The sequence below is a fragment of the Buteo buteo genome, chromosome 13, assembly GCF_964188355.1.
Source record: "Buteo buteo chromosome 13, bButBut1.hap1.1, whole genome shotgun sequence".
Classification (NCBI taxonomy): domain Eukaryota; kingdom Metazoa; phylum Chordata; class Aves; order Accipitriformes; family Accipitridae; genus Buteo; species Buteo buteo.
This window is the reverse complement of record NC_134183.1, coordinates 16805967-16828015: the sequence shown is the minus strand read 5'-3', so window position 1 is coordinate 16828015 and position 22049 is coordinate 16805967. Positions and strand designations below refer to the sequence as shown.

Sequence of the window (22049 nt, the reverse complement as noted above, 5' to 3'; positions counted from 1 at the left end):
TAAAGTGTGTGGGAAAAGCAGCATGGATGGAGATGTAGTATATCTTGGGCTGAAATACGACAGAGTATCTTCCTGAGAAAGCTAACGGGAAGGAATCTGGCATGAGTGATAGTAACCGCTGTGAGGGGGCAGCCATTTGTTTGACCCTGCCCACTCGCTTACTTTCCCTTTTTTTTCTGTAGCTGTAGCTTTCAGCATTCAAACCTTGTTGCCAGAATTTTACGAGATTTAGGTAACGAATTTAACCATATAATTCAATGTTTTGGCGTGGGTAGGGTAGGCAATGGAGGAGGTAATGGAGAACGGCGTAACTCAGTTGCCTCCCGTGCACATCTGTGGCAACCCGTGCAGAACGACGTGAGGGGCAGATTCAGGACGGTTCCTCCAGGCATGAGGGAGTTTCTGTGCGCGGCGGCCTAGGAGAAACGCGGCCGAGATGAAGAGGGGCGTTTCCCAGCTGACTGAAGAAACGCCAGCCACGGCCTCTCCGGTCCGGCAGACCAGAGGATCCCAAATAAACGCCGGGAACCGCCTGTCCTCCCCACCCCCGCCCCGGCCAGCCCGCCCTCTGAGCCCGCCCGCCCGCCTTGCGGCAGCGGGGCGGGGCGGAGCCGAGCCGCGCGCGGGAGCGCAGCCGTCTCTGCATCCTTTCGTCCCGCGCGGCGCTCCGTAGGCGGGAGGTTGCGCCCGGCGGCGCGCGCGGGGCAGGCTGCCGGGGAGCGCAGCGGCGGTTGCCAGGGTAATGCGCGCGGGAGCTGCCGGGTCGTGTCGTGTCGTGTCGTGGCGGGGCGGGGGCTGAGGGCCTCGCTCGCCGTCCCCGGTGCTGTCGCTGGCGTCTCCGCCGCTTCCGAGAGCCGCCCGCTGTGTGGGACGGCTGGAGAGGCAGGGTAGGGCCGGGCCGGGCCGGGCCTCCGCTCCGCGGCGGCCGCCGGGGAGGGGCGCGGTGGGCCGCATGGCGGCGGGCGGGGCGTGTGTGAGGAGCGGCCGTGTCGCCTGAGGGACCGTCCGAGCGGCTGCGGGGAGGGGTCGCCTCTGTCTCGGGTACCCTGCTCCGCGCCCGGCGGGAGGGATGGCGTGACCCACCGGCTGTTAACTCTGCCTGGCTGTTGCAGGGAGCGCTGACGGCCGGCCTCGGGCATGGCTTTGGGCGAGATGGATGGAGCGGCGTCGGAGCCGGAGGAAGGCGGCAGCCAGGAGCCAGGTGTCATCTCCGCCAGAAATATCCTGGAGAGCTTCACAGAGAGTCAGGAGGTCGGGGGGCTCATCGGTAACCTGAAGGGAGTCTTTGGGGATCTGGTGACTCGAGAAATGACGGTGGAAAAATTCATAGGTAAGCACGTCATCCAAAGGGAGTGTGTTTTTGTATTGCTTAAAGGAACTTCTCACCAAAAAAGGACTAAACCGTTAATTTTGGATTAGTGATAATGCTGGAACTTCATCAACAGGTAGTTTAGATTTATTTTTTTACTCGCTTTGTTTGCCAGATGTATATTGCATTATTTTGCAGTATCTAACTACATTCTGACCCATGTTTAGCCTCCACTTTCCTATTCAAATGCGGGTAATAATTTAGTTAAGGTCTGTACGTCTGTCAAATAAAGCCAGTTTTGTACCTAATTACTTGTTCAAAATGCATACATTTGGAGCTTTAAAGTGGTAATTTCATATTTTTACTCTTATATTTCGTAGGAAATATGAAGGGTAGCTGAATCCATACAGATCATGTAATTGTTTCTGAGTGGAGGCAGCTTGGATCTGACTTAGTAACTGAGCTTTTGTGCCATATAATGACAGCTGTTCTGCTTCTAGACCTCAGCTGAATATAGAAGTGGTATAATTACCTGCATGTAGTAGTGTCCTAGGTAATTAGCCTGTTATAATGCACATCTGTGTATTGGATCCAATATTCTGACCAGATGATTTGCAAAAGTTAATTCAAAGTTTTATATATTTACAAATCAATTTAAGTGGACTAGTATTTTGCAAGTACTTTTGCAAAAATAGTGGAATTGCAAAAATTTACAGTCAAAATATTGATCCAGTGTCTGTGTTTTTGACAAAAAAGAAACTAGGTAGGCAAACAATAAACCAGAAAACCTAGAATTTGGAAATCTGACGTTGCAGAAGTTACTTGGCAGTATTATACTGGATTGACTTAACTCACTGTACCATCTGAGGAGGTTAATGGTGAACGTGTAGCTGTTCAGAAAAATGTAGCAAGAACACTCATATTTGTGTTGATCGTTCAGTATCACAGGTGAAATGGTAAACTTTAATGGGATAGAAAAGCCATTACTGAAAAAAATCTCTGTGTCTGAAAGGCCATCATCTCCTCCAACCAATCATCTTGCTATGCCTCTCTTGTCTTTCATATCATATATATTGTCTCCGTGTATTTAAATTGTATTGATGAACTTTCTGAACACGTATCATTGCCCAGTAAATAGAGTGTCAATATAATTAAAACTGATAGGTACTTTACATGTTGTTCAGTATTCAGTTATGATATTTAGTGTCATAAGGTATCATTTGATCCTTCTTGAGCAAAATGTCCCAAATAGGGTAACAGGCCAAATGTGTGGGATATAACATTGAAGCTTAGGGAATACCTTTAATCTGTATGCGGATAACACATTAATCATCAGTTACAGAGGATTTTAATGCAGGTCACCAAAGCATTCACAAAAACATACGATGCTCATTTTTTTGTGATGTTAGAAGTTTGGAAGATAGTTTAATCTGCAACTATAATTTTGTAGGAAAATTTAGGAAGACTTTTTTTTTAGTAATAGTATTAAAAGAACTTTTTTTCAATTTGTTCTCTTCAGCATTTAGATTTAGAGTTTTATTTTAGATTGCCAGACTGCGATCTGGGAAAACAATTTGGCAAGATAAGGAATTTGCTGTTAAATTCCACTTCTGCTTGAGAGCTATTGCTGTGAGTGTTGATGGAATTTACTGTATTCACTAGCTCTGTTATTTGTACACAGCTTAAGGTATCATTAATTACAATGGGAAGTTAGTGATGATTAGGAGCTCAGGCTTCCCGCTTGATAGGAGACAGCACTGTGGTATCCCAGTGGAATTGCACAAGTTACTGCAAGGATACTGTTGGACTGGCTGGTGTCTTGAAAGTGGTTGTGCAGTGTCATCCACTGTTCAACTACAGCAGTGTTGAAGTTGAATTATGTCTTAAATCCTTAAATCCTAAAGTGTTGATGTGACAAGTGGAGAAAAGGGATAGAGAGCAAAATTATTTGAGAGAGAAACAAGGAAGAAGAGCAGTTAAGAAGATATTTTAGTTTTCTGATTAAAAAGCTATTTTCTGACCAAATATCTAAAATGACCGAGACAATCTCCAGCACAATACTGGATCACTTGATGATCTCTTCTGAAGTCCAGCTTTCATTTCTATAGCTGCTTTTCATTGATTCTAGGTTTAAATCAAAATGCTTTTGTTTCTAAAAATTGTGGCAAGTTGTTCGTATTTTCTTTCAATATTCAATTTCAATTTTTCTTTCCCCAAGTCAATTCCCAAAGGGAAGATAAGATAAAGCAGGATGAAGTAAGTAATGTGAAAAGTTTTGAGGAGCACAGATAGTAATAGCTACAGTTTGTATTTATCCAGGTTAAAGTTTGTCAAGGATTCTTTGTTCTTTGCTGAATAATTTCCTGTGTTCTATTTAAAAATAAAAAACTAGCTCTGAGAATTGTGAAGAGCACCTTCACTTGCAAAGTAGTACTACGTTGGGTTTTTTTCTGCTATAGTCAGGTACCTCAAAAGAAAGAGATAAGAATTATGCAATGCCTATGGCCTGTCTCAGTACAGATCCTCAGTGGTGGAACTATATCTTTAAATATGTTCCAGGCATGGGAAGGACGATAGCCTTGTGGTGAAACCCAGTGTGTCCAGGGAGAATTTCCCCATGGCTGTATTAGCCTCAGGGTTGGAAAAGTGTCATGCTACTACATTTCTTGATGTTGAGATATCTTTGTGCATGTGTTTTTGAAGACAATCAGTAATTTGACATGCTAACAAATAGAACAGTGGGATTCTGTATGTTAATGAAGAAGATGTGAACAGCAAGTCAGAAAGGTGTAAAGCAGCATTCTACTTGCTGTGTGGGTAGGAGTGCAGTGTAAAGCTGGTACAGCTGGAGCAGCTACAGTCTGCTGTATATATTAAGTCTCTGTAAATAGTGGTTTAATGTTGTCCTCTGTTTGCAGAGTTCCATCAGAAATGGTGCGCTGGTAAGTTGTGCTTAGGAAAGGAAAGCCACAAAGTGCTCTGCAGTGAAGGACAGCAACAAACTGAGTGATTGCTTGTTTCATCTAGCTGTGAGATTTGTCCGCAGTAACTTGAGAGACTCCTGGAAGGGAGTTTATGATTCAATGTAGGTAAATGATTGCACTACAGAAGTGGACAGACTATATTTTTAGTTACTTCTCTGTAGTTTTCTTACTTTTTGATCTTGCTTACAGGTGGTGGCAGCACTTAGCTCAAGGATACTGAAATCTTAAGCTAAAGCTGTCTACAATCGGGGTATATCTCACAATTAATGCCTGTAAAGAGCCTTTAATTTGACTAGCTTATTACAGATATATTTTCCTTTTCAGGTATAATGGACAAGTACCAGGAGCAACCTCACTTGTTGGATCGCCACTTAGGTAGGAGTGTCATCTTTAAATAATTTTTGTGTATATACTTGAAAATCTGTTAAACTAGAGGGTTCGTGTTTGCATTACAAGATTTCTGTGGTTGATATTACTTATATGACTACTATCTCCCTCTTTGTTATTACAAGTAAGAGAAACCGTAAGCTAACTGCATGTTGTTTCACTTCTTTTCCTATCCTTCCATTAGAGTGGATGATGAATTCATTGTTGGCTATAGTACGGGACAATGGATCTCCTCCCCCACTAGTTCATCTGGCTTTTAAATTTCTTTACATCATCACAAAGGTAAAAATCTCCAAATTTAATATTCTGTAACAGAAATGTGTAAGTTCCCAATATTTTCTTTGTTGTTTAAATAACTTAAAAAAAATTTACCTTTTCAAAAATAGTAAAATAAATAAATTCTTGTCTAAGTAATGTAATGAAATGTTTTAAACTGTACTGTGAAAGATTAGTTCTCTTTTTTATCATTTTCATAATACTCATGTTATTTAATGAACCAGAGTAGTAAAAATCAAAGTCTGAATACAAAAAAAATTGCAGACATTGAGACAGTGATAAAACAAGAGTCATAATGTTAAAAAGAAGAGTAAAGTATGATGAAGAATTAGATGGATTTTGGAATTTCCATCTGAGCGTAAGAAAACATTTTTTGCATGTGAGGGCTGACCACTGGAGTAGATTGCTCAGAGAGGCTGTGGAGTCCCCTTCCCTGGAGATACTGAATACCCTACTGGACATGATCCTGGGCAGCCCACTGTGGGTGACGGTGCTTTAGCAGGAGAGTTGGACTAGACAATCTTCAGAGGTCCCTTGTTTTAAAGTTAAAGCATTATCATTCCATTAATTCTTAATAAGTTTGTAAAACCACAAAAATCTCAAGGTATTTAAGACCTTAATTCATATGAGGTTCATACACAAGAAGCTTCTCAAAGGGTCTTTCCTTTTTCCTCAGTACTTGACAGTGCCAGATTGCTTAGTAAATTTTGAAACTTTCTGTTTTAGGTGAGAGGGTACAAACGTTTCCTCCCGCTGTTTCCTCATGAAGTAGGTGATCTACAGCCTGTTTTGGATATGCTTGTAGACCAGAATCCAAAAGATTCAGAGGTGAGAACTTATGGTACTTTTTAACTTTTATGTCTCCAGCAGAAAAAGCTGATGAACAGTGTAATAAAAAAATCTGGAATAAAGTGTATAAAGCAGTGATATGCCTTGGCCAGTGTTAACCGAACATCTGAATTTAGTATGAAAGTGTTGTGGTTTAACCCCAGCCAGCAACTAAGCACCACGCAGCTGCTCACTCACTCCCCCCCATCCAGTGGGATGGGGGAGAAAATTGGGAAAAGAAGTAAAACTCGTGGGTTGAGATAAGAACGGTTTAATAGAACAGAAAAGAAGAAACTAATAATGATAATGATAACACTAATAAAATGACAACAGTAGTAATAAAAGGATTGGAATTTACAAATGATGCACAGTGCAATTGCTCACCACCTGCCGATCGACACCCAGGTAGTCCCCAAGCAGCGATCCCCTGCCCCCACTCCCCCCAGTTTATACACTAGATGTGACGTCACATGGTATGGAATACCCTGTTGGCCAGTTTGGGTCAGGTGCCCTGGCTGTGTCCTGTGCCAACCTCTTGTGCCCCTCCAGCTTTCTCGCTGGCTGGGGATGAGAAGCTGAAAAATCCTTGACTTTAGTCTAAACACTACTTAGCAACAACTGAAAACATCAGTGTTATCAACATTCTTCGCATACTGAACTCAAAACATAGTACTGTACCAGCTACTAGGAAGACAATTAACTCTATCCCAGCTGAAACCAGGACAGAAAGTCATCTTGTCAGAAGAGAAATGACTTATTGAAGCAGAGGTCTTGTGTTTTTCTTTCATGGGATATGATCTAAGGATTTAGAAGCGATGGCAGTAGCGGTGCAAGTAGAATCTTTAACCACTCATATAAGGGAACAAATTAATTGAAACAACAGTAATAAGAAAGGCAGTGAAAGATACTGAACTTCTAAGAGGAGTAACTGAGAAATTCCCTACCTGCTATGCATATCATTAACGGTCATGTTAATTTAGCTTGAAGTCATAAAAGTAAAATCACAGGAAATGGAGCGTTTAGGTTTTATGTATTTATTCCTATTTCTTAATGTAAAGAGGCTGTTTTTTAAACCTTTCGGTTTTGTCAAAGTTGGTATGAGAACTTGTATTTTGATGAGGAAATCAAGACAGTAGTTAATTTTCCTTGTTTAATTTTGTAAAGTGTTTTATTCTTCCCCAGCCCCCTAATATCAGTCTTCAGATCTGTGAGGTTTGGTGGGTTTTTTTCCTTCCTTTTCTTTTGAAAGGAGGGAGGTGAAGATTGGAGAAAATTGCACAGTTATGGCATGAGGCATGAATCGCTTGGGGTTTTGCCTTTTGATAATATATTCCTGGGTGTGGAAAAAAACCACAGAATTTCAGATTTTTTTCCACCTGTTTGCAATTTGAAAAACTGTGACATCACTTCATTAGTGTCCTGATTTAAAGTTTTATTTGGCTGGAAATGTTCTGCGCAAGAGCTCTGATTTGAAAAAATATTTACGAAAAGACTTTTTAAGCATGGATTGAGATCATAGAATCTTAGAATGTCTTGATTTGGAAGGGACACATAAGGATCATCAAGTATAACCCCAAGATACCATAGGTCATATTCTTATATTTTTTAGTAAGGAAAAATAAGAATTCCAGAGGGCATATTAAGATAGATGAATTTTAAGAGAGAACATCATCTAATATAAGTAATAAAAATCATGGATCTGAAGACAATAATTGTATTGCTGCTCTAAATTAAAATATTTTTTTTAATAAACATTATCAATTCTGACCACTTTGCTGCTGTTGTAGATGTACAGCTGTAAAACTTCTAAAAGTTTCTTTTTGTCTGTCTGTCTCTCAAAACACATCTAAAGTTGTTTCAGTAAACCCATGAAACCAATGCATAAGAAATTAGGAAGAAGAACATATTTCTCTCATATTTGTAACTGGAGGCACAAATAGGCTGAGGGAAGGAGAAAACACAAAAATGGCAACATGCAGTTTTCCTTTGGGAAGGAAATAAACTTGCCTACATTTCAGATTCAGAAGGGAGGGTCCATTAATTTTGTTACAGTTTTCCTGTTTGGAATTGCTGGTAGTTCTGTCTCCTTTGGTGTTTCAGAGCATTCAGGTTCGGAGTTTTCATCATCTTACTTTGAAAGTTCCTTGGAGCTACTGGATAGTTTATGCTCCACGCACTTTGTTGGAATATGTTCCAGAAAATGGAGTGCTTATGTTGTTTTACCATTCTTTTCCAGACTTGGGAAACTCGTTATATGCTTTTATTATGGCTCTCCATGATATGCTTGATTCCTTTTGATCTGGCCCGTTTTGATGGAAATATTACTTCTGAGGAAGGGCATGCTCGTGTGCCAACAATGGATCGCATACTTAAAATAGCAAAAGTAAGTATGATACATCTTGTAATACTTTGAAACCTGTGATATTTTTCCTAGGCTTAATCTTTCAATATATAATAAATCATTGTCTTTTCAGAATATTATTTAAGCCCATGTTTTCTGTATCTAATCTGTGAGAATTTCTTCATAGTTTTGGAATCTTCCAGCATGTCCTTTGCTGCTTTAGTGTCAGATGAGACAGTTTATTACTTCAGGGAAAACAAACAACAATCTTACTTTATGGCTGTCTGATATGAATGCATGCCTTGATTATGTTAACAGCTTTTAGCATTTGAAAATACTTGCTAGCTTTTTTGGAAAACCAAGTTTGATTTATATAGGAAATTAGCATTCAATGAGAATGAGTAACATTGGAAGCTATGACTGCATGAAGAATTTTCAACGAAGATAGTAAAGTTTCATGAGGTGTAAGCTGAAGTGGCTAACTTGTCATCCCTTTAAGATAAAAATAAACAACACCATCCCCGAAATACCTGTACAGCTTATGCTTTTTACACTTGCAGCACTTAGTGTCTTATCACTTGTAGGCATGTAGTAGCACAAATATGACTGTAAGTGAATGTTTCAGTAAAGATAAACTTGCTTTGAAAGACACTAGGAGGGAGACTTTGTTGTCTGAGATACGGTTGTTAAATGGGAAATGTTGGGATGGGAAAAATGGGATCTTAAGCTCAGTTTGTAATCATAATAATGTTTGTAATCATAAGTATTAAGTAGTATATTCATATACAGAGTTGTTATGTAGTTTTTATTAAATCTAAATGTATGAATTCTTTTACAGTTAGTTTTCTTTTACCTTTAGTGTTACTTGGTTGTCAGTGATAAGGCTCGAGATGCAGCTGCTGTACTGGTTTCAAAGTAAGTCTGTTTTGTGCTTCTTGGCAGAAACGAAAAAAGTTAGCACCCATTTCTCCTGCCATTTTTAGTCTGACATGCTACTAATGACAGCGTTGGGAGGACTGGAAGTTGCCAACTGTATGTGGGATGTTAAATTTGCTTGAATCAGATCCAACAGTGTGTTTATTATGGGAAATGCTGTGTTTTCTTCTGCTTACTAGAAGAACAGGTATCTATCACAGGGGATACAGATCTTCACTGTTAACAGGATACTGTTCAAATTGCCTTCCAGGGACTGGTTTGTGCTACAGGGTTTCAGAAAGATACAGTTACTTTGTGTTGCCCCTGATTTTGCAGTGTGTTGCATGGTAAATAGAGAATTGGTATCTAGTATTACTGGCTTGATGTTTCCTAGTAGTACCTTAAGTTACGTAAAAGGAAATAGAAATGCTAGAATTTATTTTCTTAATATGCCTCTTGTCACTTTCTTCATTCTCTCAGCCACACAACAATACTTCTGTTTTCTTAGGTTTATTCTTGTCAAATAATTCATCAAATGAAACAGGTGTAGGATAATGGAACTTTCTAAATCCCATTGTTTTACACAGTTGGTGTTCAGACACTGAGCAATTTGTGACAGAGGTGCAGTTGTTCTGACATTTTTTGTGTCACTTCAGTAATACTGATGCTAGGGTTGCTTATAAAATTGAAATAACGAACTTCTGTATTTCTTCTTTCCTTTCCTAGTGCATTAGTAGAGATTGGTTTCATTTGTGATGCATATGAAAATAAATTACAAAGACCATAAACCGTGCTAGTACACACTATCTTTTTTCCAGTATATATTACAATACATATTACAGTATTCTTATAGCAGAAGAGGGCTTTATTCAGCTCAGTTTGTAATTTAGTTTTTCTTTTCTTTTTTCTTTCTTTTTAAAGCACTCAAAACCCCAGAATCTTTACACTAGCATATACTGTATCTACGCTAGGGGGCTCTGCCAACGTAGTTTTGCCAGTGTAGCTATAGAAGCAGAGGCTCTGTAGGGTGAACAACATGAAATGATGATAGTCGGTGTGGGTAGCTAGTCTGAACAATAAAGTCTGTGTTAAGGTTTTTCTCTGGATGAAGAGGCACAAAATTTGTGGGATTAATTGTATCAAAATAGTTGTTAAATATAACATTTAGTACAGCAGATCCTAACTGTCTTTTGGGGAAATAAGTGTCCATATACTTATTTTAAATTTATTCTGAACTTCAGTCATGGGACTCAATGCTTTAGAAACTTGTATTTAGTGAGTATAATGCTACAGTTCCAAATCTGATGACAAAACAAACACTTTTTTGTTTTAGAACTAACAGCGTCATGCAGAAAATTCATGAAGCAGTTGAGACTAGAATCATAGTTCTCTGGTGACTAGTCCTGTACTTTTCTGATTTACTCTGAAATATTTCAGAGCAAAATTTAAGTGAATGCATGAATCATTTGAATAGTCTTTAATAAATAATCTTGCATGTTACATAATTATTTCCCTGTGACAGAATGTAGGTTTGTCTCCTCATCCTAATTAGTTTTTGCAGTCATCTTGGAATTGGTAATTGGATTGCTTTTCTAGGATTTTTATGTATCTGCATTGGTTATCTGCCTTGTCACAAGCTGACAGAAGGAGAGGATTTGATTTGATGTTATTAGCAGTTGTCTTATGTTCACTTCACCTCCATTTTATTGGCTAAATTAATTTTTATTAAAAGTATGTATTCATAACAAATAAGGTGATAAGAATACATTAAGCTGGTTGTAGTACCAGCTGCATCAAGGTGTATAAGGCTGTAATGGCAGCAAAGTTACTATTTAGTGTATTTATAATTATTTAGTTATTATGAAAGCACCATTTTCAAAATGGCCTAATGATTAAAACACTTCACCAGGAATTAGGAGACCCAGGTCCAAGGTCTTTTGGCCTTGGTGCATTTGAATTCACTGCTTTCACATCCCAAAACTGTTCTTTAATGAACAGGCATAGTTATTTTGAGATGAGATCACTGTTTCATCTTCTTGAAGTTCAACTGTTAACGTGGGCAGGAATACAAAAGTCCTAGGACAGACAGAGAGATAAGATACAGGAGTCTTAACTCTTTAAACACACTGAGTTAGGAAACTCCTTGGGGAGGAAGAGGAAGTCTGGGTTCTGGTTCCTGCTCCAAGGAGTTCATGAATTTCAAGCGAAGTTTAGAAACATCAGGATCCAAGACTTCCTGTTTTCCAAAGTAATTTATTTTTCATAGGGCAAAGGACCTGGAGTTTGTTCCATGAATTCTCCTTTCTGTCTGCTCAGTGACCTGGTTGCAGTAGGAGGAGATGAGGTTTATCCTTATCTTGCTTTTAGTCTGGAGGTTAGGGCACTCCTTTGAGAAATTAAGATTTAAACTCCTTTGGGCTGAGAAAGGGTCTAGGAACCAGTTAATCTACTTTACAGGTTACTTCTCTTACCTGTGCTACTGTGCAAAAGAAGGCTTTGTCCTTGCTGCTCTGTTATAAAACAAGCCACCCCCCCTCAACTAACCCCTGCCCCAAATCCTCACTGTTTTATTGCTGAACACAATAGATGCTGACTTTGAAGACAATTCAAGTGATCACGTGCCTGCTCACTGTTTCCTGTTTTCTCTGTATTTAATATTCTCTGTTAGTTAAGTCTTGGTGCAGTTCCCCATTTAATTGTAGGTATATCAAGTAACCAGATACAGGCTCTGCATACATCCTTGTTGAAGCACTATGAATTGTACTTTGTGGGCTTTCCCATGTACCTTGTTTACTTTGATTGCACTGGGAACAAAGTTTCTTAATTTAGTCTGAATCTCTGCTGGAACAGGACCCTAATTTTTAGATGCTAAGAATACTAAATTAGATAACTGAAGCAGTTGCCCTAACTGTAGCTTGGCTGGCACTGGTGATGACTGAGTATAGAAGTAGTTTAACCATGATGAACCTCTTTTGCCCTCTCTAAGATGGGTAAAAATGCATGTCCTGACCCATCTACTGTGTTAAATAACAGGTGTTTGACTTTTTCAAATATCCAGAAAACCAAATATAGCACTGATGATTACTTTTTATGGGCCTGGCTGATAACAGTGCAGTATGGACCAATTTTTGATTTTTTTCAGATTTGCAGAGTAGCTGTTCTTGGTGAGAATGGTGGAGAATATTTGTTTCAGCTTTTCACTAATTCTAATGGAAATAATTTTTATGTGGGACCTTTGGAAAGTTTATTGCTTTACAGTTAAGATGAGAAATCTCTAGAATCCAAGTTTACAGGTTGGTTTGAAGTGAAAGTGAAATTCTGAGTCAGACCCTTGCTCAGAAACAGAAGGGCTAAACATGGTCCTGTGGAGTGTTCCCACCCTCAGCTATTTAGGAAAATACCCGTTATAGAATTGTTTTTAGGAACTGCAACCAGTTTGAATAGCAGGAAAAGTTCTTTTTAATTGAAAGTCATAAAGTTAGTAACTGCAGTGTTTTGGTTTTTTTTTTTCTCTGACAGATTTATTGTCCGCCCTGATGTCAGGCAAAAAAGGATGCCAGACTTCCTGGACTGGACTCTTTCCATGTTATCTAAATCCTCCTTCCAGACAATGGAGGGGACTGTTGTTATGAATGGCATGCTTCAGGCCCTGGTAAATACAGTTTTTTCTTTAAAAGATAGATGATTGTATTTATGATCATATGATACTGCTATGGTAGGCCTTTAATAGCAAATGCAGAGAGGTTCCTGTTTTTTAAAAAAGGGTAAGATAATATACAGCTAGAATTTCCTCCACAACAGTTGTGAAGATGTAACTTTCCATGTATGTGTATTTTCTTTAAGTATTCTTGTCATCATCAAATGAAAGTGAAGTTGCCAGTATAGATACTGATAAATGACTCTCAAAAATGCTTTTAAATATCTGACTGTATATCAGTAGTCATTTCATAGTTCAGTTTGGGCTTTGTTTTTTGTTTGTTTTTTTTTTTTCTTTTTTTTTTTTTTTCTTTGAACAAAACCTTTGAAATGAATTAAAAAATTGGAACTGTACAGAATGAAGAGGTTTGGCTTCTGATATAGTAGTGGTCTCTCCTAGACTTTTCAGAACTGGTAACCAAAATACAAGTGATACTCGAGAGTTGTATCCATTCCTCTTCAACTAAAATATTGTTCTCAATAGTTTTAATTAGACATACTAAACTTGTTAGTGTCCTTCAATAGTCTGAAAAAATGCACTATTTCCTGTGGTTTTCCTTGCTAATCTGAACAGGTTTTTTGTTTAATGCTCATTACCTTGTGAAGTAACAGTAGTTTATGACTTGGAGAGCTGAATTCTTAGTTTGGGTTTTAAAATTTTTATACTACGCATGGGAAAAAAATCTGTAATACCTGAACCACTACTATATGATAGCACTCCTCTTGTATCTTCGAAGAATATCTTTTTATAAACTCTTTCTTGTAGTTTTACACCCTTAAAAGTGTTGGTGTGCATTTTAAAATACTTGAATAACAGTTCTGGTATCTATTCCAATTTCGATGTCCAAATCTATTTGGGTGGATTGGGGGAGTGTGTGTGAGTGGAGTTGTTCGTTCTTGTTTTTGTTGTTGACCAAACTCAAGGTAGTGCAAGCAAAGTCAAATGACATGCTCTTGTACAGTCTTTGCACAGGTTTAAGGATTTGCTGGTGTTTGTACGAGTTTCTATAATTTGCATAAATTTGCAGCTCTTTTTAAATAATTGCTATGAGGACTTGTATGCAGTATGTTACTAAACATCAAAGCAAAGTTCTGAAACTAATGTGTGATGTGTGTTTTTGGTTTTGGTTGTTTTTTTTTGTTTTGTTTTGTTTTGTTTTGTTTTTTTTCTATAGCAGCTCTTCCAAATCAGAAGATACAAGAAATGATCTATATTTAGAATAACTTAGCACTTGCTGCTTAAGCAGGAGGAAGCATTATTTGTATGCATTGCAGTGTGTTTCAAAAGGCAGAATGATGTTTCATCATTTTATTGTCAGATCTGGAAAGGGAGACTGACTGTTTGCCATTCTAGGTGCATGATGAGACCTGTAGGATGTATAATACATTAGTGTTTTGTCATAATTCCTTTGAGTTTGGCTTTGGCTCTATCCACCTGTTCATTAGTGCATACTAAGCGAAACAGGTGAATACTTAACAAGTAGAATCGAAACTAGAATGTGATACAATATACCTGGAAGCAGAAGCCTGGCTTCTTGCATTTGTATGATTTTTTTTCCGCCTCTGTGGGATAGGAGAAAGTGTTTATCAGGCCAGTTTTGTTTGTGTCCTACAGCTCATAACTCCCATTCCAGTTGATGGGTATGAGCAGACTGAATTTTTAAAGCCTTTTCTTGCATTCAGTCTTCAATTTTCAGTTTCAGTTACTACAATGTAAGCATGAATTATATCATTAGGGAATAAAGGTTTTCAGAATGATACATAGGCAGGTATGTGTGTATGCAGACGTGCTTAAGTGGGGTAGGAAATACTTATTTCAAGAGTTTAATATTAAGAATTCTGTAACCCTTGTAAAAATAGCATGTTGTTAAACCAAAAATATCAGCTGAAAATAGAAGCAGTGTTTAAAATAAGTAAACCTTTTCTCTTAAACACGCAAGTTTCTAACAGTCAGTACAGAAACATAGTAAGTAATTGCTAAGTGTGTGAAGCAGAACACATGCTCATGGAGGGACAACTAAAACTTGTGTCAACAAGCTTCAAAATTCTTTGGCCTTGGATTCCTCTGGCAATTTGTTACTTGAAGAGTCAAACTGTAGTTGCCTAGACATTTCTCTCTGAACAAGCGGGAGAAAAAAGACAATTTTTCAGTTTCTGGCCAGTACAGCAAAGCAGGTTTTGGGAATGTAACCCACCAGGGTGGGGATAAAAAGTCTTTCTCCCTCTTCATTGGATCAGTTTAGGGCTGCCCCTAACAGGGTGGATTTCAGTCAGATTATGATACTATGCTGCTTATGGTCTGCATTTAGGAAATAGCTTGTAGTGAGATTGGCATGGCAAAACTGTTTTAAAAAGACATGAAACTCTTGCATTTCAATGAACTGAAACTGCAAGTTAGGTACACAATGAGTAGTTCGACGTTGCTGCACTTTGATCTGCCTCTTCGTGGCCTTAAGTCTTGGTGATTAGGTATGCTACTGTTTAATCTAACTCAGCATTATGTGTAGAACAAGTACTACTGTTTCATGGTTCTTGTTGAAACACGCAGCCTGCATTACATATTTTAATTCCACTGATGCTTTTTTCTTTTTTTTTTCTTTACACCTGTCGTCAGTAATATATCATTTCACAACAGGTGTGCACTGGCAGGAATCTTTTCTTACAGTATTTCAGATTCATTTTTTAAAACTGCCCTCTTGTTGAAATTAACATTGCAGTATTGAATTAAATTCACTTTTGTGCTTGAATACTTTGTATATTTGAAGGATTATAAATGTTGGATTAATAAGAAATTGCTGTATTTTTTTATAACATTTGTTTACTTGAAGGAAACTTCTAACCTGTTTCAAGAATCTGCATTTTAAATTCTCTTGGTCTGGAGGTTTGCTTTTAAACCTGCCATTATATCAAACAGCTTTTTAGTTATTGCTGCAGGGTGTAGCACTCCCAGTTCTTGCGTGACAGAGATGTCATCATGTTGAGGTAGCCTTGGGCATTGAAACTTATTAAACCTTATTTGTTTTATAAGTGATTCAGTATACAAGTGTGAGTAATAATTAAAAAAAATAAAACGCCCTACACAGTGATCTGATGAAACTCGAGAGTCTTAAGAACAGGGCATTTCCCTGAGCTGTCTCTAATGCAAAAGTTATTTAGCAATAGCTACATGCTTATGTAAATTTTGCTCCAGGGAAGAAAGAACTCTCTAACTCTATTCTTTCAGACCCAGAGGCACAAAAACAGAATATTTCCAAATAGAATGTTTCCCAAGTCTCTATATTTTTGGCATTCTCAAAGAATTAGCGATGCTAGGATTGTCCATTGGCATTATTTTTTAAAAAAATGTGTTGTTGCTTAGTACTTTGGTGATAAAAGTATATAAAAAGCAGTGTGGATGTAAGGAGAAGAAAAAAATTCTTATGTCTGTAGATACCAAAGGCACTGACCCCTTCCTGGTAATACTGTATCTCCTCTCTTTCTGAGTGGCACAGAGTATTCTGATGTGGCCTTGCCTGATAGTTCTGAGTTTTTTTCCTTCTCACCAGAAGTATTGCAGTTAGTTCAAGGTTCAGAAGTTCTGTTATCATAAGTCTGTTTCTTTTTCCTGTTTGAAAATATAGTGCTGTCTCAAGCTGCTAATTTTTTTTTTTTTCTTCCCAAGTATTTAAAATCTGTGGGTTTGGGTAGTCTTGTTAAGATGGAAAGGAACTATTCTGTTAGCTCTCCATGTGTTAGTGTAAACTTTTCAGGCTTTCAACTGGTAAATAACTAAGTTCTTATGAAAACTGAACTCCCTTTTGCCACCCATTTAACTGGACTCTGTATTGAAGTTTGTCAGTTCAAGTACAGTGTTGATGATCAGTACCCGGACAAATACGTGTGACCTACAGTAGGTGTACTATTTATGTTGAGGACATAGCAGGAACAAGGGCTTTAACTAATCTATTTTACCATTTCTCTACTTTCAAGTGAACTTCTTATTCTGGCAGCATGCCCTCCCGCACCTTGTTTACCTCCCCACATCTGGCCTGGAGGCAGGGATGGCTGATAGCTTTCCCTGGACCTGGATGTTGTGTGACTACTAGGGGGTGCTCCAGAGTAATGAAAGATACCATTTACTTCTCTTCCCATAGAGGCTGAAAGTATTCTCCCAATCCTTGACTTGGTTGGTTACGACCAGAGGGTAGATTTAGACTTGTGTCTCCTGCTCGGCAGGAAGATACACTTGCTACCAAACAGTCAGGCCACCCTTAATGGTGATTTGTATAGCTTGGGGAACATGTCCTGGAGATGATCCTGATTGATATATCTCATGAAGGTCGGGCCTAAAGTGGGTTATGCAGACAATTGGAAGGTGTGGTGTGTTTCTTCTGTGATTGCTAAGAAACTAGGCTTTGTTTTCCTTGCACCATGCTATTTCTAAAGCAAAACCAGACTTGACAGTCATCATTGCTTGCACACCACTGATTTTCTCTAATTTGTAGGTGGCTTAATTATTTATAAGAGAGGGAGTCACATACTTTTCAACAGTTCAACAGGTTGGGTAAGTTGGTGTATGCTGTATGTCCTCATTAAATTGAAGAGACCATGGCGTAACTTTGATTGCCTGGATACTCCAATAGACAGGCTCCTTACTTTCAGTATTGTTAGTTGCTGACACTAAAATGTCTATGCAGGTGGCAAACCAAGCTTATTAATTATTTTGTTTGTATCAGATTTTTTGAAATGGTGTGCCTTGGATGTTTTTCTTCCTTCAAGGCAGGAAGTTTAAGCTGAATACTATAATGCTGATTTGTCCTTATTTCTATTTTTTTTTTATGTTTTCTGTTCATGCATCATGTACTTTTCTTTTTAGTATAACCCCTGTAAGCTCTAGGTTTGCAGGATTTTTCTGAGACAGTAACTTAACCTTACACACATGACTGTAGCATATGCTGGAAGAAAATACATACACCACTCCCCCTGTGCCCCCCCCTTCCCCCCCGCCCAAAGGCCAACATCAGTTAAAGTGCTCTTTTATTTCCTCTGGAAAAGATATCTACTAAGCTTAAAAAGTTGGGAAATTTGGGCTTGTGAATGCTTTCACATGCTTTGACTCATAAAGAAGTAATGAAAAGTTCTTTTCTTGACATTTCTGCAATCAGAAAAAAAAACCCTAGACACTGGATTTCCTGCTGTGTTGAATATCTGAAGAGTGGTTCTTAACAGTTTGGCTATTACCTATTTACTTCTATAAAAATTGTTTTTAAAATGGCTGTTAAACTTCTTGCCGATACAGAGAAATACCTGATGTATCGTTTGCTGAAACACTAGTAAACTGGTAGAAGGTTCTATGTGACCTGCAATGTGCATTAATGGGTGCAAACAGAACTTTCTTTCCTTTCAGACATTTGGCATTTTCAGTTGTGTTTATTCCAAAATCAGTAGGTAACATATTTTATTGATCAAAAATCATTTAAATATTAAGGCCCATTTTTTTTTTACAGTTCAGTTATTAATTTAAACACAGTAGCTGTGGTGGTCTTTGGTTCAGGTTTACTTCCCCTAGAAACTTGTATTGGCAAAATAAAATCCCTTAATCCGTATCTCAGTTGATTTGCAGCAGTTGCTATCATGATTTTAACATCTGAAAATATATTGTAAATCCTTGCAGTATTTTGTTTGAGAATACATGTTCTGTGTTACATATTAGAAATGAAACAGTTCGTTGTTTAAGTATGTAGCAAAACTGTGGTTGGGAAACAATGTGTTTCACTTTTTTCTTCAGAAAATAATAGAAATGGTTGTGAAATGGAATGTGTTGGGTTCACTGCTCTAAATTGATTCATAGGTGTGTGAGGCTGTTTTCTTAATTTTTTTAGAAAAGCATTAAAAATATTTCTTGTACAATATTTGAAGAGTTTTCTCTTTTCCTGCTTGTGTGTTGGTTAATTTCTTCCCACATCTTGCTTAGAGGTGGTACCTTCTGGTTATGTTTTTCCTGAGGAGTCAGCACTGAATTCAAAGTTGGCCTTAAGGATGTGAAAACTCATGGAGAAACTTGTAGAAAGGTGCCAGAATTTAGGAAATATGTAAAACTGAAAATGTGTAAATGTTTTGAGGATTCTATTCCATCTTTGCAGAAGCTCCTAGACAGCATGCCGAGAAGTGTGAGTGTAGGCATCCAAATGGTTTTTGTCCCGGAGCATTCCCAAGGCTATATTAAAAAGCTGTTTCTCTACATTATCACTGCTCCAGGAATTATACTGTGTTTGAATATGCTTGAATATAATCCTAATAATTTGGAAGCAGCCTGTGTGTGCCTTAAAAACAGTATTTGCTCTTAACTGGGCTATTATACAGAAAGGAGAAGTAATTGTGAAGATAAGGTACTGCAGAAATGCTGCAGTATCTCCTAGCATCCGCTACAAACTTGCTAATCTTGTGAAGAAACCATCTGATAGGTTTTTAAAGCAGAACGCAGGAACAAAATGATGAAGAGATGATGAGCTTCTGCATGTTTCAGCAAAGAGGTAGGAAAATTTTAGAGGCGCTCTAGATTTTTTTAATTATGTCAAAGATTTGCAGATTTTCTGTCATCTTTTCTTTAGGCTTTCTAATACAACCAGAGTTTTGTTGTATGTTAGTGGGGAATTTTTTTTTTTTATACTGATATTGATAAAAGTTATGCTGTATTTATACCATTTGTGTTGATAGTTATTTCTGTTAGCTGTTCTGGGCCTGAAGTAGTTCTGTATCATTACTGCTTTGTAAATGTAGTTTTTAAAGGATGCCTTAAAATTGCCTAGTTACTCATAAAAGCATTAAAAATCTTAAATAATTCAACATACATTATCAAATTCCCCTATATAGCTTGTAGTAGAGCTGATCAGAAGTGCTAATTTAGGATCCTAAAATGCAATTTAGTAACAAAACAAAATAGAATGGGTACATAGCCTAAAGGTGTTTTTATTGCCTTGTTGCTCTTAACCACACCTGCAGTACGGGAGGCATGTGTGTGTTTGGTATGTGTGAGAAAGTACATATTTTTAAGGTAAGTCTGTTCTTGTTTAACTCCTAGGTATATTTATTGAGGAACATTTTTCTTCTGGTGAATGGCAAAGCAAGGAAAAATAAGTGACTGAACACAGTAGTTTTGATGCATACTAAGTGGACTGAGGAAACTTTAAATGTGTAACATGTTTTTGTCAGGTGTTAATAGTCCATTTGACTCACTCTAGTGGTGGGGCTTAATCTTAGTGGGATATTTAATTGTATATAAAATTATTTTGGAAGCTCTTTGCTTCTTTAAATCCCTTGGCACAAGAATTAAAGTTTGCCTGTTGGAGGTATATGGAGGTATATTTGTAGCAGGCTTGCAGTCAAGAGATTTCTGTAGCTGGTTATGTTTAGTTTAAAATGGAGATCTCAAAAGCTGTTGGAGAAACAGGGTAAAATACTCAGCAGTGTAGCCTGTACTGTGTCTTGGCTGTCAGTGTGTGGTTGCTACTAATAACTGAGCTCGCTCACGTGTGTCCATCTGTCGTGCTTCTTAGCAGTGACCAAAGCGTTGATGTGTATGTGTCCTGGGTCATCTAAATCATGAGCTAGGCTTGTGCAGTTTGGAGACGTTCAGTGCCAAGAAGTCCCAAACAGGATATAGAGTTCCCCTAGTTCTTCTGCCCTTATTCATGTTCTACAAATTCTGCTTCACTTTTTAGAGGTTCAAAGCAACATGAGCTGTTTGAGATAATAGGTGCTGTGGTTGCACCTGCATTGAGCTTGTGTGACCAAGCACTGAGCTGGATGGTTCAGAGAGCTGAGCTGGCTGAAAACTAGTGTCTTTTATTCCACCACCACTACTCGCCCCCCCCCCCCCTTTTTTTTTTTCTCCTCCATTTTCTCTTGAGTGTTTTTTGGCCAATGTTGGCTGCCTGCATGATTGTATGGGTGGGAGGGAAGGGCTGGGCTACAGTATCCTTGACTTGCATTGACTTACAAAGAAGTACAAATGTACCCTAAGACTCTTTTCCTTTTATGCTGTTTAAATTAGTAAACACTACAGATTATTGCAAGAACATTAAAAAGTATTTTAGAACTACATGCTTGATATATTGTGGCTTAGAATCTCTATATTCTCATGTCTGTTTTCCCTGTTTTAATTGTAGGCACAGTTATTTAAACATGGCAAAAGAGAAGATTGTTTACCGTATGGTAAGTTTGTAATAACCTGATTTCTGTTTTTAAAGCCTTTCCAATAAAAAAAGTAAAAAAAGATTAAACTGATAACAAGTGATGCTGTAACGAGTGAAATCAACAGGGTAGTTATAAAGCATGCAAAATGAGGGGAGAAAAAGAAGAGATGACGGTGAGGGAGGAAGAGACACCACTGGGGAATGTTATGTTGGAACAGCTCATCAAAGGATTTGGCAGGTGATCACATCGGCCATTGCTATAATACAGGAGCTGAACACAAAACATATAAACTATAAGATGTGGAAAATATTTTTAAAACTTCATTAGAACATAAACTGGTATTCATATTACTGCTGAAAATTTTGCAGAAAATCTTCAAGTTTTAACATAAGCACAGGACTTTGGAAAACCCAAGTTTAAAGAACCTGCTGTGTACAGGACCCAGCTGGAATCATGTAGTGATACTGTTGAAATGAGAAAAAGGTTTTAGTGAAAAGAGATTATAATGGATACAGTTAGGGATAGACAGGTACCCAAAAGGAGAGCACAGAAGTTTCTGAACAGTGTAGCTGCATGTTGGAATTATATTAATCTCCTGGTGAATTGTGGAATATGGTCAGAACTGACTGCAAAATACTAGCTTGTTTTTTATTGATAGCGGTAAAGAGAGGTAGGGGAAGATGATGGCTAATTACAAAACACTACAAAAGACTTGTCAGTTTTGTGGAGCTTATCAAAGCACCAGAAATGTTGGCTTGTGCTATTCACGGGAATCAAGCAATGATGTAAACTCACTTTAGAATGCTTATGATTTCACTTAGTAGAATTATTTTGACTTCCAAGAAGAAACTTCGTAGATCTAGTGCTGGAAACAGTTTCATTGTCCCAGTTACCATGTCGGAGATACAGACGCTTCCTTACAAAATGGCTGAGATATGGGTAAAGATGGAGATAAGATAGGGAAGACAAACAGAATGGAATGACATATGTGCTATACAGCTGGTCAGGAACAAACGGAAAATACTGAGGAATGTCATTGCATAGAAATGGCAGACAGCACTGTGGAAGCTTAAAGAGTAATAAGACTGCCAGATAAGCAGAATAATAAACAGGCTAGATAAAATATGGTACAACACAA

General features: G+C 38.1%; 1 protein-coding gene across 3 annotated transcripts in view; it reads left to right on the top strand.

Moving 5' to 3' along the window:
• Positions 1-640: 640 nt before the first annotated feature.
• TBCD (tubulin folding cofactor D) overlaps positions 641-22049 on the top strand; it is a 130682-nt gene continuing 109273 nt past the window's right edge. For 2 of the 3 annotated variants that reach the window (XM_075044876.1, XM_075044874.1), the window contains exons 1-9: positions 641-739; positions 1113-1330; positions 4618-4668; positions 4865-4962; positions 5683-5784; positions 8021-8167; positions 8985-9040; positions 12560-12692; positions 20884-20929. In XM_075044876.1, the coding sequence (XP_074900977.1) occupies positions 1138-1330; positions 4618-4668; positions 4865-4962; positions 5683-5784; positions 8021-8167; positions 8985-9040; positions 12560-12692; positions 20884-20929 (826 nt within the window). In that variant the 5' untranslated portion in view covers positions 641-739; positions 1113-1137. Of the gene's footprint in view, positions 740-774; positions 888-1112; positions 1331-4617; positions 4669-4864; positions 4963-5682; positions 5785-8020; positions 8168-8984; positions 9041-12559; positions 12693-20883; positions 20930-22049 lie in introns of those variants that run through there. The other variant, XM_075044875.1, reaches the window with a different exon arrangement.